Source organism: Phallusia mammillata, chromosome 3 (assembly GCF_965637545.1).
Source record: "Phallusia mammillata chromosome 3, kaPhaMamm4.hap1.1, whole genome shotgun sequence".
Taxonomy (NCBI): Eukaryota; Metazoa; Chordata; class Ascidiacea; order Phlebobranchia; family Ascidiidae; genus Phallusia; species Phallusia mammillata.
The window spans coordinates 17,065,381-17,079,277 of NC_137254.1; the positions used below are offsets into that span (position 1 = coordinate 17,065,381).

Here is a 13,897-nt window from a genome sequence, read left to right on the forward strand (position 1 = left end):
TTTGTGCAGTCAATTTCTGTGAGAGGGAATTTCGGCGGCCTATCATTGCAGCAGCTCCATCGCATGCAATAGCGACATGTTTACCCACATCAAGACTGTAGTCAGCAGCGACCTCTTTCCAGAGTCGGAATAGGTTGGCAGCAGTTGCCCCGCGAGTGTCTATCCGACGGATATCCAAAAATGCAGTTGCCTGGCGTCCCTTTTTATTGACGTACTGAACAAATGTAATATATTGCTGCAAAGTAGCAATATCGGTTGTCTCGTCGACCATGGTAGCCCAGCATAGGCTTTGCTTGACATCAGCAACGATGCGATCAGTCAGATGGTCGGAGATGAGCAAAATAAACTCCGTCACTGCTGTTGAGCTGGTATGTCGCAGGTCACGACGCCGGTCATTGTGACCAATGCGGTCAACCAGTGTTTGCAAGGAAGCAACTTTTCGATTCGCTACTTCCTCTTTCAGTACCTAGTAAATTAGGTGTACTCTCTCAGCCACTGTTTTGGTTTTATTTAATACACGATCTTGATACTTTGTGTGAAATAGCGAGACACGTTGGTTCTGTTCCAGTTTAACTGCTTGCTGGTGTTGCTCCGAGCTCAGATGCATATCCAGGCGGTTACGCTGGTGTAAACATCAGCAAACTTGCCTCGGCCAGTGATAGCTACTGGATGCTTAGAGCAAACCAAACATGTTATGCCTCCGTCAGCATGGAGGGTGAACACGTTCATTCGTAGATCATCATCAAAGCCTTTCGGTTTAATCCACGATTGAAATATCTTGTTGGATGGTGCAGCTGGAACAGTCGTCGACGATGCAACAGGAAGAGTCGACTGCTCTTGAACATTTTCAGCAAAATTGCGGTCATTCAGTAAAACACAATCAGAACTTGTGGTGCTGTTGGCAGATGCGGTTTCGAGGGTTAGAGCAGCAGTACGTGTTTTCAGTTTACCAAAAAAGAACTGCTTTATACTTCGATTGTTAGGTTTATCAGAGGATAAGCGTTTACGCTGCGACATTTTCACCTGAAATAACTCACAAAAACTTACAATTTTTAAGTTAAAAAATAGAGTATTTAAGAAATAGCCTATTCTAAATTTTATCGCAAAAACAATCTTTCTATCTCAAAAATGCTCAAGATAGCGACTGTCACGTCTTCCTTTTCTTTTACCAGGAAAGAGATCGCTGATCAATTAACGACTAAATAGTTCTACTTCTGAGATCGCTGATCAAAATCTTCAGAGAACTGGCAAAAAGGGCGATGTAATCTACAATAGCACTTGCAAATAACGCATTAAAACTTGATAGCAACTGTCAGCACTTCGTATTTCTTAATTTCTGTCCCTCCTCTCTTTTACACTCAAAATATGCCGTCTTATATAATGCCAAACATATTCTCCCACCTACGAGAAGCTTCGGTTAAGTTACGTCACAAACAATTGTTAAAACTAAACGTCAGGTTGAGTAAATACGTTTATGACATCATAAGCTTCATAATATTCAGTTTAAGTCAGAGAAGAGTCCAGAAGGAAAAGAATTAACTTGAATCTAGGTTTCGCAAGAAAAGCAATTATTACGTTATTTCTGATTTCAAAGGTTACTTTAGGACAAACATTAATCTCTAAAGATGCGGTACAAACCTAGGCATTTAAACTACATACAATCAACGCAACATAAAATGAATTATTCGACAAGGCACAGCTTAAATGATTAAATGATCTTCCTCAAATTTTATTCAAAGGTGTAGCTCTGCCTGAAACCCGTGCCCATACGTATCTCGGCCTTATATTTACACCAACACTTTCTTGGCACAACCACATTCGCTACATTATGCCACAAAGCATAAATCAAAGTTAGCCAATTGCGCAAAATATCTAACACAGTATCCCGGGATATCATCCTTACCCTTTATAGGTCCTGCGTTCTTCCTACACTTGAGTATGGCGACATTGTATTCGATAACTGTAACCTCTCTGACTGTGAAGTACTAGAAAATGTGCAACACCAATCGGCCAAACTAATTTTAGGGTGTATGAGGACCACCTCGTATGATAAAATATTACAGGACCATGGTTTGACACCCCTCCGTGTTCGTCGCAACGTTCACTCTCTCTCATTCAATTTCACAAAGTTCTAAATCGCATAGGACCATCATACTTACAAAGCTGCATTCCTGAATACATTAAAAATTCAGTTCAACATGACTTGCGTAACCCCCTCAAAATCCACCCCATTGCGTGCCGCAGAAATACCAAATTCAACTCATTTTTTCCCAAAACTATCCGCTTGTTGAACAATCTCCCAAAAGAAATCCGATCGATAAAATCTGTTTCGGTTTTTAAAAATAAAGTTAAAAAACTTTTCTTTACGCATCCAGTCAGAACCTTACATCTGTCTGGCTCTTGTCCTAAGACAACTGCCCTTCATTGCATGCTTCGACTTAACCATAGCCCACTCCAGAGTTGCAAGCGGGCCTAAAATCTGAGCCCGAACCCGGCCCGAACCCGAAAGTATAAGCCCGAAGCCCGACCCGAACCCGAAACGTTTTTGAGAAGCCCGTTTAGGCCCGAAATTTTGATTGACAGGTCTATCCACGAAAGCCTTGCAACAAAGTATGAGAAAGAAAAAAAGAGAAAAGACAACAAACACAATGAACAATAGTAGACAATGGGGTAAACAATACGTTTTAGACCAGGGTGGGCATTCGATCAAAGCGAGAGAATTGTTACCAAAAAATGACGGAAACGGAACGTAAAGTCAGGCCCGTTTTGAGCCCGTTTTCTGACAAATACCTAAGCCCGAACCCGGCCCGAACCCGGCCCGAAAAGCCCGGCCCGACTTGCAACTCTGGCCCACTCAATATCAATCCCAGGCACTTTCGCCCTTGTGCATGTCAGGCCGTAGAAACCACGCAACGTTTGTTTCTCAATTGTCCACTATTGGTTGGTCCTCGCACAATTTTGTTCTCTACTGTTTCGAATATACTGACAGAAAACGCTAAGTTTAACGCATCATTTCTTTCCAATCTTTCTCCTGGTGCAATTATTTGTTTCATGCTATTTGGTCATCCTGATTTAACAGACGCTCACACACTGTCATTATTCCATGCTGTTCACAAATATTTGCGTGCATGTAATAGGTTTTGATTTCTGCTACCGATCTATTGACATTTAGCCTCTTTCATTCGCTTTTCCGCTTTTGTTCATGTTATTGTCGTCTATCCTTTATCTGAAAATACGTTTATTTCTCGTATGGTGACACGACAAAGGACAGTTTTCAGTTTCCGGACTGTCGTAAAAAAAATGATTGTGACAGCGACCAAACAGCCTGCCCAACACGGCCGCCAAACAAGTTTGCTGCACAATCAAACAAAGTGTGCTTGTTGGCTTCTGCTTGTTATGCTTCCACACGTAAAAACTGATCATTATGCGCCATAAATCAGAAACAAACATTCACGAGTATCGAAGGTGCACTTCTTTTGTGAATAACTCTTTGATTCAGCTGTTAGTTGTACCTCCACTTATTCTTTTTACCGGACGTGAACTATTGATCGTAGGCTATATTCGTATTATCGACAAGACATAGCGAGAAACAACCATTACTTTTCTACTGTAGTTGCAAGTCCAAATTTTGGGAAACCGCTGGAGAAATTTGGGGGACCGTTTCGGTCCCCTAAAACACCTTAAAAAAAACACTGCCCACAACTACTTAGGGGGCGAATCAGGTGGATGGGGTTCCCGTAAGGGTCAAAAACCACCACCTGGTTTTCAAGGTGGCTTGGCACCACCACGTGGCCTTTTACTGTTGCAACAAATCCGCAGAAGCCCTTGATGCCCGGATTAAAGCTTTTCAAGAGTCTGCCATCTTTTGAACACGTAGAAATCCGCATCTTGCATCTGCATCACAAAAAATCAAATATTCAAACTAATCCTTCCACAACTTTAAGGTCATGCAATAATGTTACGTTATAAGTTTAACACTATTTACAAATCATTCTTCTATTTGTTATCAGGACTTATGGATGGGCTAAGTTTATATTTCATCTATCCACAAAGTCAACAGATAAATGTGATCACAGCTTGTGAAAAAATTCAAGCTTTTAAGCTAAAATTATTTCTGTGGTCTCGAAGAATTGAAAATGGAAACCTTGCTAATTTTCCAGACTTATGGATGGGCTAAGTTTATATTTCTTCTGTCCACTGGCCTGTTACCATTAACAACTAAAATTAAAGAATATTTAGAACAAATGTACAAACTTAACTGAATGTGTTCTTAATTTGAAGCATACCTGTCAATAGCAACGATTCGGTCCATATTGTCTACAGCAGTGGTTCTCAACCAGTGGGCCATGGAAGCATTTTGATTGGGCCACAGACCAACCAAATAGAAACCTTTTTTTAAGAATTTACTTTCATTTGTGTCACTACACTCAATTTTACAAGAATAATGGCTTTGGGGAGGAATTGAGAAGGAATCTTTTTGTTTTGTTTTCTGTTCTGAACCTATTTTATAGTTTTCTTTCTATCTTAAAAATTTACTGGGCCACAGAATTTTTTTGCAATGAAAGTGGGCCACGAAAGAAAAAAGGTTGAGAACCACTGGTCTACAGCGATGCAAGATGTTGAGCCGATCACACCCGTTCCAAAACTGCTTATTTTTTGGCCTTAGGGAGAGAATTTCACGATCCTCGAAGTCCTGTCAATATCAACGCATTTAATTGCGCTTGGAAGTTAAATCCTTCCATAGTGGTCGGAAAGGTCTAAGCCAGTGGTTCTCAACTCGTTTCAGGCAATGGACCACCGGCCCAGTAAAAATAATATCGTGGACCATTTAATTTTTGAAGTACGCATACGAAACAATCATTTGGGCTTGAAATATAATTCTTTAAAACCAATTTTCAAGAAGTGATATATAATTATTAACAGCTAACATTTTGATACTCTTTCAACATGTAATATGCAATCATCTCTAGTTTATCACTTAATGTAGTGGACCACCCAAAAAGTCATCATGGACCACTAGTGGTCCATGGACCACCAGTTGAGAACCACTGGTCTAAGCGGTTACGTCATTCTATGACACAACACGGTATATCTGTCAAAGGTACATCTGAATTAAACAACTAGAACTTGGTCGCCACAAACGGCGTAAACACTCGGAACCCTCATTCCTTTTATATTTCGTGGATAAAGCGAAGTTGTCCAATCAGCATCTCTAGGTGAACGGTGTCTTGTTTTCAAAGTCAACGTCTTTACCAGGTCATTCGTAATGTACGGTGGACAAGCCCATATATGTTTTATGCTTCTCTTCAACTGCTAGCTTATCGGTGCCAAGTCGAGTGTAACTCTGACCACTTCTTCTTTCGCGCAAATGCCTTTCTCTCTCCTTTTTCAAATATTACTCTCTCGTTTTTAGTATATATGAAGTGTACAAATTGGATTAAAACGACTCCACTGTGCATTTATTTCTCGTTTAAGTTAAATATCGCTGCTGTATTTCATATGTGTTTACTCAATTCATTAACTAGTCTTTTGCTAACTATATTTCTAACCATGTAAAATGCAGTGGGTTTGTACTTTACTTCAGGATAGGCAACTCGACATGTAACCAAATAAAACTCATGTGCGTCCTTATGGCTATTGTGTGAAATAAATGAGACTCATCTACTAGCTGATATAGACGAAACACTATGTTTATCACGGCGCTACAACCAGTAAATGTTTGTAAAATTCCGCTGGTAATTAGTCTAATCCCGGGATTTGTTATTTTTCATTGTTGTGAGGGCTCGTAAGCATTGCCCGGTGGTCAATTTTCCCTCACACACACGCGCTTTTTTTCTCTCCCAGTGTTGGACAAGCTATATTATTAATGTAGTCGTATATTTTGTAGTGCAGAACGGGTTTTTGTTCGCGCTGTACATCGTTTTAAAATACTATTGAAGGGTGTGTAAAATTGTGTTTTGGTCTGTTTCTATCTTCATAGTTAGGTTTAGTCATTTAATTGCTTTCTTTTCCACTGCGTTTTTCGAGGTATCGAAAGTATGCATTATTTTTACCTCCATATTCAACCCACCGATCTTTATTTTCTACTATTGCGCTTTTGCTATACCTTTCAATAATCTCATCATATTTTTCTTGTGTTACCGCGATTTCGCTAGTTATGCGCTTATCATGGGGTTGGGGTAATGTTTCCAGCTCTGTTTTCCTTTAGCCTGTCTTTTTGCTTGCATACTTTTTGCATTTCAGTACTTCCCATAGGATTTGGGGAATAAATCTGCGATGTTTTTTTGTTTTCACGGGGTTCGAACCCAGGACTCTCCCGGGGACGAATCCCGATCAGGGTTTTTTATGTCTGTATATGGGTCAGGCGCGCCAGACCGTTCGGCCAAGTTCCTGATGTTTAGCTGCTATTTAATCACTATCTTTGCTCGTTGTGCCACCAGTCTGCAAAATTGTCTGATGCTAGTAGGTCTAGAATATTTTTCGAGCGTACATGTGAATGCTTACTTCGGCTTTTTCGTAATGGCGCCGTTCAAAATGATGCTTTTCAGCAAACATTTTTGACTTTCAGCAGCCTTCTTGGATTTCTATCCAAACGCAGTCGGACGCTTTAAGCAGATTTTAATACAACGCATCTTCAACCCGCATTCATTAAGAAACGTACGAATCAGGTTTTCAGTGAAGTTAATGCGATCATTCCCTTTAGCGAAGCCATCCTGCAATACGACTGTGGAACACTGGACACTTACAATGCCCGTATGTTTGTGCAATCAAGTTATAGCTAGCAAGAAGTAAAAACCGAAAATGCGCAACAATAGAAAGTTTCAAGAGGAAACGAAGCAACAGAAACTATAATACAAAACTAGGGTGGATGAAATATGCGAGCAAATAGTTGCAAGAATGGTCCAATAACAGTGAAGTGAAAAATAAATCAATGTTCGATATCAACTGTTTCAAGCCTTGTGAAAGGTGAAAAGGGATACTTCAATATATCCTTCCACGTTTCGAACGTTAAAACAAGAGCTAATAGGTTGCAAGCAATTGGTGCTGCAAATAGCTCCAACTCCACATACAAGTTACTAAGTATTGCTACAATATCAGTTGAAATGCAAAGGAGGGACATAAAAGCTGTTCGTTTGATCATTTGTAACCCGGCAATGCCATTTACTCCTGGCTGGGCGCATTTAAATGGATAGAGAAAAAGGAATAGTAGTAAGCACTGGCCACCAAAATCAATTGCACTTCCCCCTATTAAAGGCCACACAGCATTTCCATCAACATGTTTACATCCATACCCAAATGACTGAAATCTTTGTGTAATCGAGTATCCAATGCAAGCAGTAAATATGCCTGAATTCAGAAAGACAATGCTCGACCAAGTTAGTACTTTAATCCAACGTTTGTAAAGGTGATTCAAAAGCGAACTTTTGTAGAAACATCGTTGTTTCTACCACAGAAATGTGTAAACTGTACATGCATTAAAACCTAGCACCATGGCCATGACTTTTCCTAGAAGTAACCAACATTTATAAAACATAAGTCAAGCACGGTGTATATGACGACTAGGATGGACGCTACACTAGTCAACATATACATAACCCATACATTTCTGTCTCCACTTGTATACTTGCTGTGTGAACAACCATAAGAAAATATTGCAATAGTCAAGTAAATGGTAAAGCCTAATGCAGTTGCATCTATCGTCTGCCAAGCAATTTTTTGAGAAGAAAATTTGGTTACAGCCTTCGTTCTTTCTTCGATGTCTGCAAGAGTGGAAACGTTTAATTCCATCTTTCAACAAAATCCAAAACGTAAACTACAATTTTCAATCAATAATAATCTGCCAAACCAAGCCTGGTGATAACTTCATACAATGTCAACCGCAGTTACAAGCAGCACAGCATATACGAAGCAATACTTCCTTCTTTAACGCAAACATCTGATTGTAAAGTGTTTCGGTCCGACAATGAACTGAAACTCAGAAGTGAAAGCCCGAAACTCTTATGCGTAAGTTTCGGATTAGACCCTATAGTTAGATTTATCAAAGTTTAAATCCGGGAGTCCAACCGCTTGTTATATGGGTTCAGGTTTACCATTTATTGGTGCGGTCAAAATATTTCGTCCGAACCGGAATGCAGTGTTTAAATCGGTTTAAGTTCCATTTTTTCAATTATAATTCTACTCTTCATCTACAGTCCACACAGAACTTCAAGATAAATTTGGCGGTGCACTGCGCGACACATTATTAGTCGCCATGTTTTATACGCCTATTCAATCATATCATCAACTTTATACCTTACAAAGATTTCCCAACTAAATGCTTCAACTGTCTTTCTGTGCTATACGCGCTCTTGATAGGACGTGCCTTGTTACACTGCTGTGCAGTTACTTATATTGTTGCCACATTATCTACGGCAGGTGTGTCAAACTCGTGGGGTTCAAGTGCCACATTGCAGTTTGAAACTATGTCGAGGGCTGGATGTGAATTTTAATCAAGTTTTATACACTTAAACAACCTCTTCCGCTACAACAGGCGCATTGCAGATCCCTATTTTACCAACAGGCGCCAATCACCTGCTTGTTTTTGTTTTTTAAATTACAGATGTAAAGAAATAGGTTTATATCATATATATATACCATCTATTGACGCCCCAAAAGCCCAGATTAATTTCCAAATTGATACTAAGATTGAGCTACACAGCATGAAGATAAGTTTTAACTGTTTGTTACGTCATAATATATATTGTGACGCTTTTGGTACATGTTTTTTCGCATTGTTTGCCGCAATAGGCCTACAAAAAGTCTGGCGCATATGGCTGATAGGCTAGTAATACTCTTTTCAGTAACACAAAATCTGTTTAGGGCAGTTTGAAAATCAAAAATTTAGCCAAGGGAATTTTAATTACATCACGGCCGCCAGTACATTATCTTAATGAACATAAGTTTACGGCCGCATGTGGCTATGAGGTTTGAGGAACGGTTTAATTACTATCGTTTCTATTCATAACGTAATAATTAATGTTTGTGAACTAAATTTCTGTAAATGTCTGGTTAAATGTTAGCTTTCACTTTGAAAAGTGAGAAAATTTTTTGTTATAATTAAATAAAAATCTGACAAAATACTACAACTTTTGTTGACACCCCTGATCTACGGCCTCGTGTCACAGGAAGCAATTAAGTAGTTGAGGGTTAAATGTAGCTAGGGCCGGGTTAAATGCAAGCAAGATAAACGATATTAATATTGGGGATTGCATGCGCAATATAAGGGCAGTAAAAAATCATGCGAAATGCATTGTTTTTACACTAAGCAATTGTGCTAGCAAAAGACCACTAAATTATTCTTGTTTTAGATTTTTAGCAGAATTAATCTTACTTTCAAAATTTACATGCTGTTTTCCAAATGATATGGTCGGTTAAATGCAATGTAATTAGATTGGACGGATTTTGAAAGGCCGCCTAATGTCTCTGATAAGTTGCACAGTCACAACGTTTTACTCGAAATGGACGTTGTTGCTAATGGACGGCTTGTGTGACGTAAATCTTTGTTGGAGTACACAAAGCTAAGTATTGAGTACCCTAAGAATGTACCCTATCTATTGGGAAGGTGACAATTTGTTTAAAGTGAGGCTTCTCTTACGCTTGTTTTCACCCAGTACACCTTTTTCTAAAATCTTTTCCTGATAAGATTATTCTTTTGCATGAGAGTCTGTGCCCCAGAGCTAGGCAATAAGATCACAAAGAAACGAAAGCGACGCGCTGGCTTAGGCAATGATGAAATAGCACAGGTGCATTTAAATTTAAAACACACTTGACCCAGAAACAACAAGTCTCTTCGAATATTCTTGTTAATGCGATGACTTTTATGACAAGCACTTATTTCATATTACTTAGTAGATGTTATTTGTTATTATGACCCGATTATTCGAATAGTCAGCACTGACTTGTTATAAATAACAATCGTAGGGTACAACGTATGTAAAACTCGAAACGATATTACTTTTACGGTCAACGCTCACAATTTGTTGAGTTCATGTCAACAAATATCAGTAAAAAAGTTGCATAGGAACAAACTGATGAAAACAGTTTGTGCGCAAGAGTGCTTGAAAAGCGTATAACGCTGTGTCAAAAGAAGTTGTGACTGTTGTGCACTGACTCGTAACTGAAAAGAAAAAAAGGCAGTCGTGCATTCCGCAAGCGCTTTTATTACAAGTACGAGTGTCTGACTCCCTTCGCTATTTGGGCATCTGTTAGATTATTCTAGGCAAGCCGAAAACATTGTTATTACACAGATATCTATCTGCGCCAGAGCAGCATAGGTATAAGTTTTTAAGGGTTGTTTTAGGAATCTAGGATGTTGTGTAAAGTTTTCGCTCTATCAACTGTGCACATTTGCTTCGTTGTGCTGACAAATGCTGATCGTTCTATTGATTCGCATAAACACAGTAGTTTCACGCGAAGAAATATTCTTATTCATGGTGCCATGCAATGAGGTTAATTACTTTTGCTTGTTTCTTGTGCCACAAGGCAGTGGTACAGAATTGCTGTAGTCAAATGTGTGTATTAGACTTTGTAAATGTTTTAGCATGTCGTTAAGTTCGCATTAAAGTCGGTGTGATTTACAATTTGTTTTACAACAATAATAGAGTATTATATGCTCGATAAAAAACGTTGCATACCGTCACTGACATTCTACATAAGCACTTCGTGAAGTATAAATAAGGTTGAAAATTCGTTGACCCAGTTTACCACAGCAAACAGTAATTATTTCCTGTCCCTGTAGAAACAATAAAGGAAGTTGTTGTAACTTAAATGCTGCATTCTGGGGGCGGTTGGTATGCAGTTTCATCTCATAACTTCTGGACATTATCAATAGTCTGGAGCAGTATTTCTTAAACTGTGCGTCGCGACGCCCTGGTGCGTCGTTTCCTTTTTCCAAGGGCGCAGAATAGTTCCGTTTCGTGACTTTTGTTGTTGTATCAATAACATAAATTAATAACAAGTTTCCTCATTAACTTTTATTTGCTGGTGCGCCGCAAGTCCAGAAACCTTTTCCAGAGGCGTCGCAATAAAAACAAGTTTGAGAACCACTGGTCTAGAGCAGAGCTACTCAAACTTTCTTGCTCTGCGACCCCGTTTTGAAACAGAAAGTTCTACGCGACCCGTTGATGGGTATGATGCAAAGAAATATTTATATTTTACATATATATATATATATATATACCATCTAATGGCGCCTAAAAAGCCTAAATCAATTTCTAACTTGATACACAGATTGACTTTCTTAGTTTCTATGACGTCATAATCTATATTGTGACGCTTGTTGCATCTGCTTTTTCGCATTATTTGCACACAATAGGCATACAAAAAGTTGGGCACTTGTGGCCTCTATAGGCTGGTAATACCCCTTTAAGTTCTAAATGTGTTTAGAGCAATTTTAATACACGGGATTGATGTTTAAACAATAAATATACGCACGTATACCATTTATTGTAACTGACATAATAACCCATAATGTTTCGCGACCCCATGTTATATTACGCCCACAGTTTGAGAAGCCCTGGACTAGAGTACGCATGTTGAAATAAATGTTAATATTTCTTTGTTTGTCTTTTATTATCTGAACGTTCGTTGTCTACAGTGCAAAAATAGTTTGTCGCATCATTTCGATGAAACAAAAAGTACATTTGTTTTTATTTTTGGCAGGTATAACACTTTGTGAACAAGCTGCGACAAAGAAAATGAGCATTCTGCAAGTGGAGCCGCAACACACGCGGTCAGTTCAGAACAATGAGCGATCCCATCGGTGTAATGTTTGTGAGAAAACATTTTGTTACTCAAATGTGTTAAAAACTCACATGTTGACTCACACTAAAAAAAAGCCACATCGATGTAATGTTTGTGAGAAAACATTCAGACAGCAAGGACATTTGATAACTCATATGGTGACTCACACGAAAGAGAAACGCCATAAATGTGACGTATGTGACAAAAGATTCAGTCACGGCCAAGGTTTAAAAACACACATGCAAATTCACACTGAAGAGAAACCGTACAGATGTGATGTTTGTGACAAAAGGTTTGTGCAAAAAGGAAATTTGAAAAGACACATGGTAACTCACACCAAAGAGAAGCCCCATCGATGTGATGTATGTGAAAAAATATTTGCTAATAGTGTTGGTTTGAAATCACACATGTTGATTCACATCAATCAAAAATCATATCGTTGTAATGTTTGTGAAAAGAGATTTAGACACCGTGGAAGTTTGAAGTCGCATATGTTGACCCACACAAAAACAAAACCCCATCGATGTGATGTTTGTGACAAAACATTTAGCAGACGACATCATTTGACAGAACACTTTTTAATCCACACAAAAGAGAAACCACATCGATGTGAAATATGTGAGAAAACATTTAAATTGATATGGGATATGAAAAAACACATGATGACGCACACTAAAGAGAAACACCTTCGCTGTGATATATGCGAAAAAAGATTCTGCACAAGAGAAACTTTAAAACAACACGTGATGATTCACACGAGAAAAAAAAAATTTCATTGTGATGTTTGTATGAAAAGATTTCGCCGCAATGATACTTTAAATAGACACATGTTAACCCATACCAAAGAAAAATCTCATAGATGTAATGTGTGTGACAAAAGATTTGCATTAAAAGGATATTTAAAAACACATATGCTGACTCATACCAAAGAGAAACCATTCTGTTGTGACATATGTGGGAAAAGATCTCGCCAAAAGGGACATCTGAAATCACACATGCTCACCCACACCAATGAGAAACCCCATCGATGCGAAATATGTGAGAAAACGTTTAGCCACAGGGTGAGTTTGAAAGCACACATGCGGACTCATCAGTAACTCCCTGAAAGTTCACCCGCATAACAGAGACATTTCTGCCACAAAAACTTATTTAATGCGGCTAACTTCGGGCGTGGTGGGCTGGTTTGAAAAATGTGTGGCAAGTTGGAAGTGCAAAATTTGACTCAGACGAAAAGCCACTTCGACGTGATTTCCTTTTCATAATAATTTAGCCTTGTTGTATTTTAGACTTTGACTCACATAATTTTCTGTCGATGTTTTGTTTCTGTACTGATTTACTTTTAAAAACTAGCAAATCTAATCCTTTTTTTGACTGTACAAATTGTTCTGCCAAGTGCAAAAATTGCTGGGGTTTATGATGTGTGTTCGTTGCGCTGTTTTGCATAGAAACTAGGCAAAAAATGTACTTCTCGTACCTGGCCCGAAACCGCCTTTCAAAATAAACGTTTTAGGCCCTGAAGTTAACAAATTGTGAAATCAGGTCGAATCAAATCCGTTCGGAGTTAAATTCACGCCCTGATGACAATAACCGATAAAAATGTGTTTGCTATTGCAATGAATGCAAGGCCCAACGGGAATATCCAAATATGATAATACCCACCAAAGAAAGTCTGGCATTTTTCTCGACAAACACCTAAGCGTGTGTGCCAATAAAACTTTTCTGCTATATTTGAGTGTTATATTTTGGTACAGCGATTTAGACCCAGGAAGCGTCTCAATAAAGTGACGAAAAATATGGAGGCAGGGAATCAATCAAAGGTACAGGTCTGTATTAAAAAATATGCAGATCGTAAAGCATACGATGACATTTTCGTTACACGCGAGTTACTAAGCCAGATAGTTTGTCGTAACAGCGACACTTTCGTTCCATAATCTTTCTCCGAAAACATCATCCTTCGCCAATTCCCACAATTCTTCTCGGGCACAGTGTTTAAAGTACTCTCCGCTCATTTGAGTAATTTCATCGTCCAATGAGCAGTACAGAATAGTTTTGGGAGCATATATCGGTTTTCTGCGTAAAATAATATTTTAACTGAAATGAGTGCTTTTGAAATCAG

The 13,897-nt window shown here is 38.7% G+C and overlaps 1 protein-coding gene across 1 annotated transcript; it reads left to right on the forward strand.

Annotated features, from left to right (window-relative positions):
* The first annotated feature begins 5,971 nt into the window (after positions 1-5,971).
* LOC145217541 (uncharacterized) lies at positions 5,972-13,508 on the forward strand. Its single transcript, XM_080084806.1, has 2 exons — positions 5,972-11,166; positions 11,701-13,508. Exons 1-2 carry the CDS (start codon positions 11,163-11,165, stop codon positions 12,876-12,878), a joined length of 1,182 nt encoding a protein of 393 aa, XP_079940932.1. The 5' UTR covers positions 5,972-11,162; the 3' UTR covers positions 12,879-13,508.
* Positions 13,509-13,897: the final 389 nt, after the last annotated feature.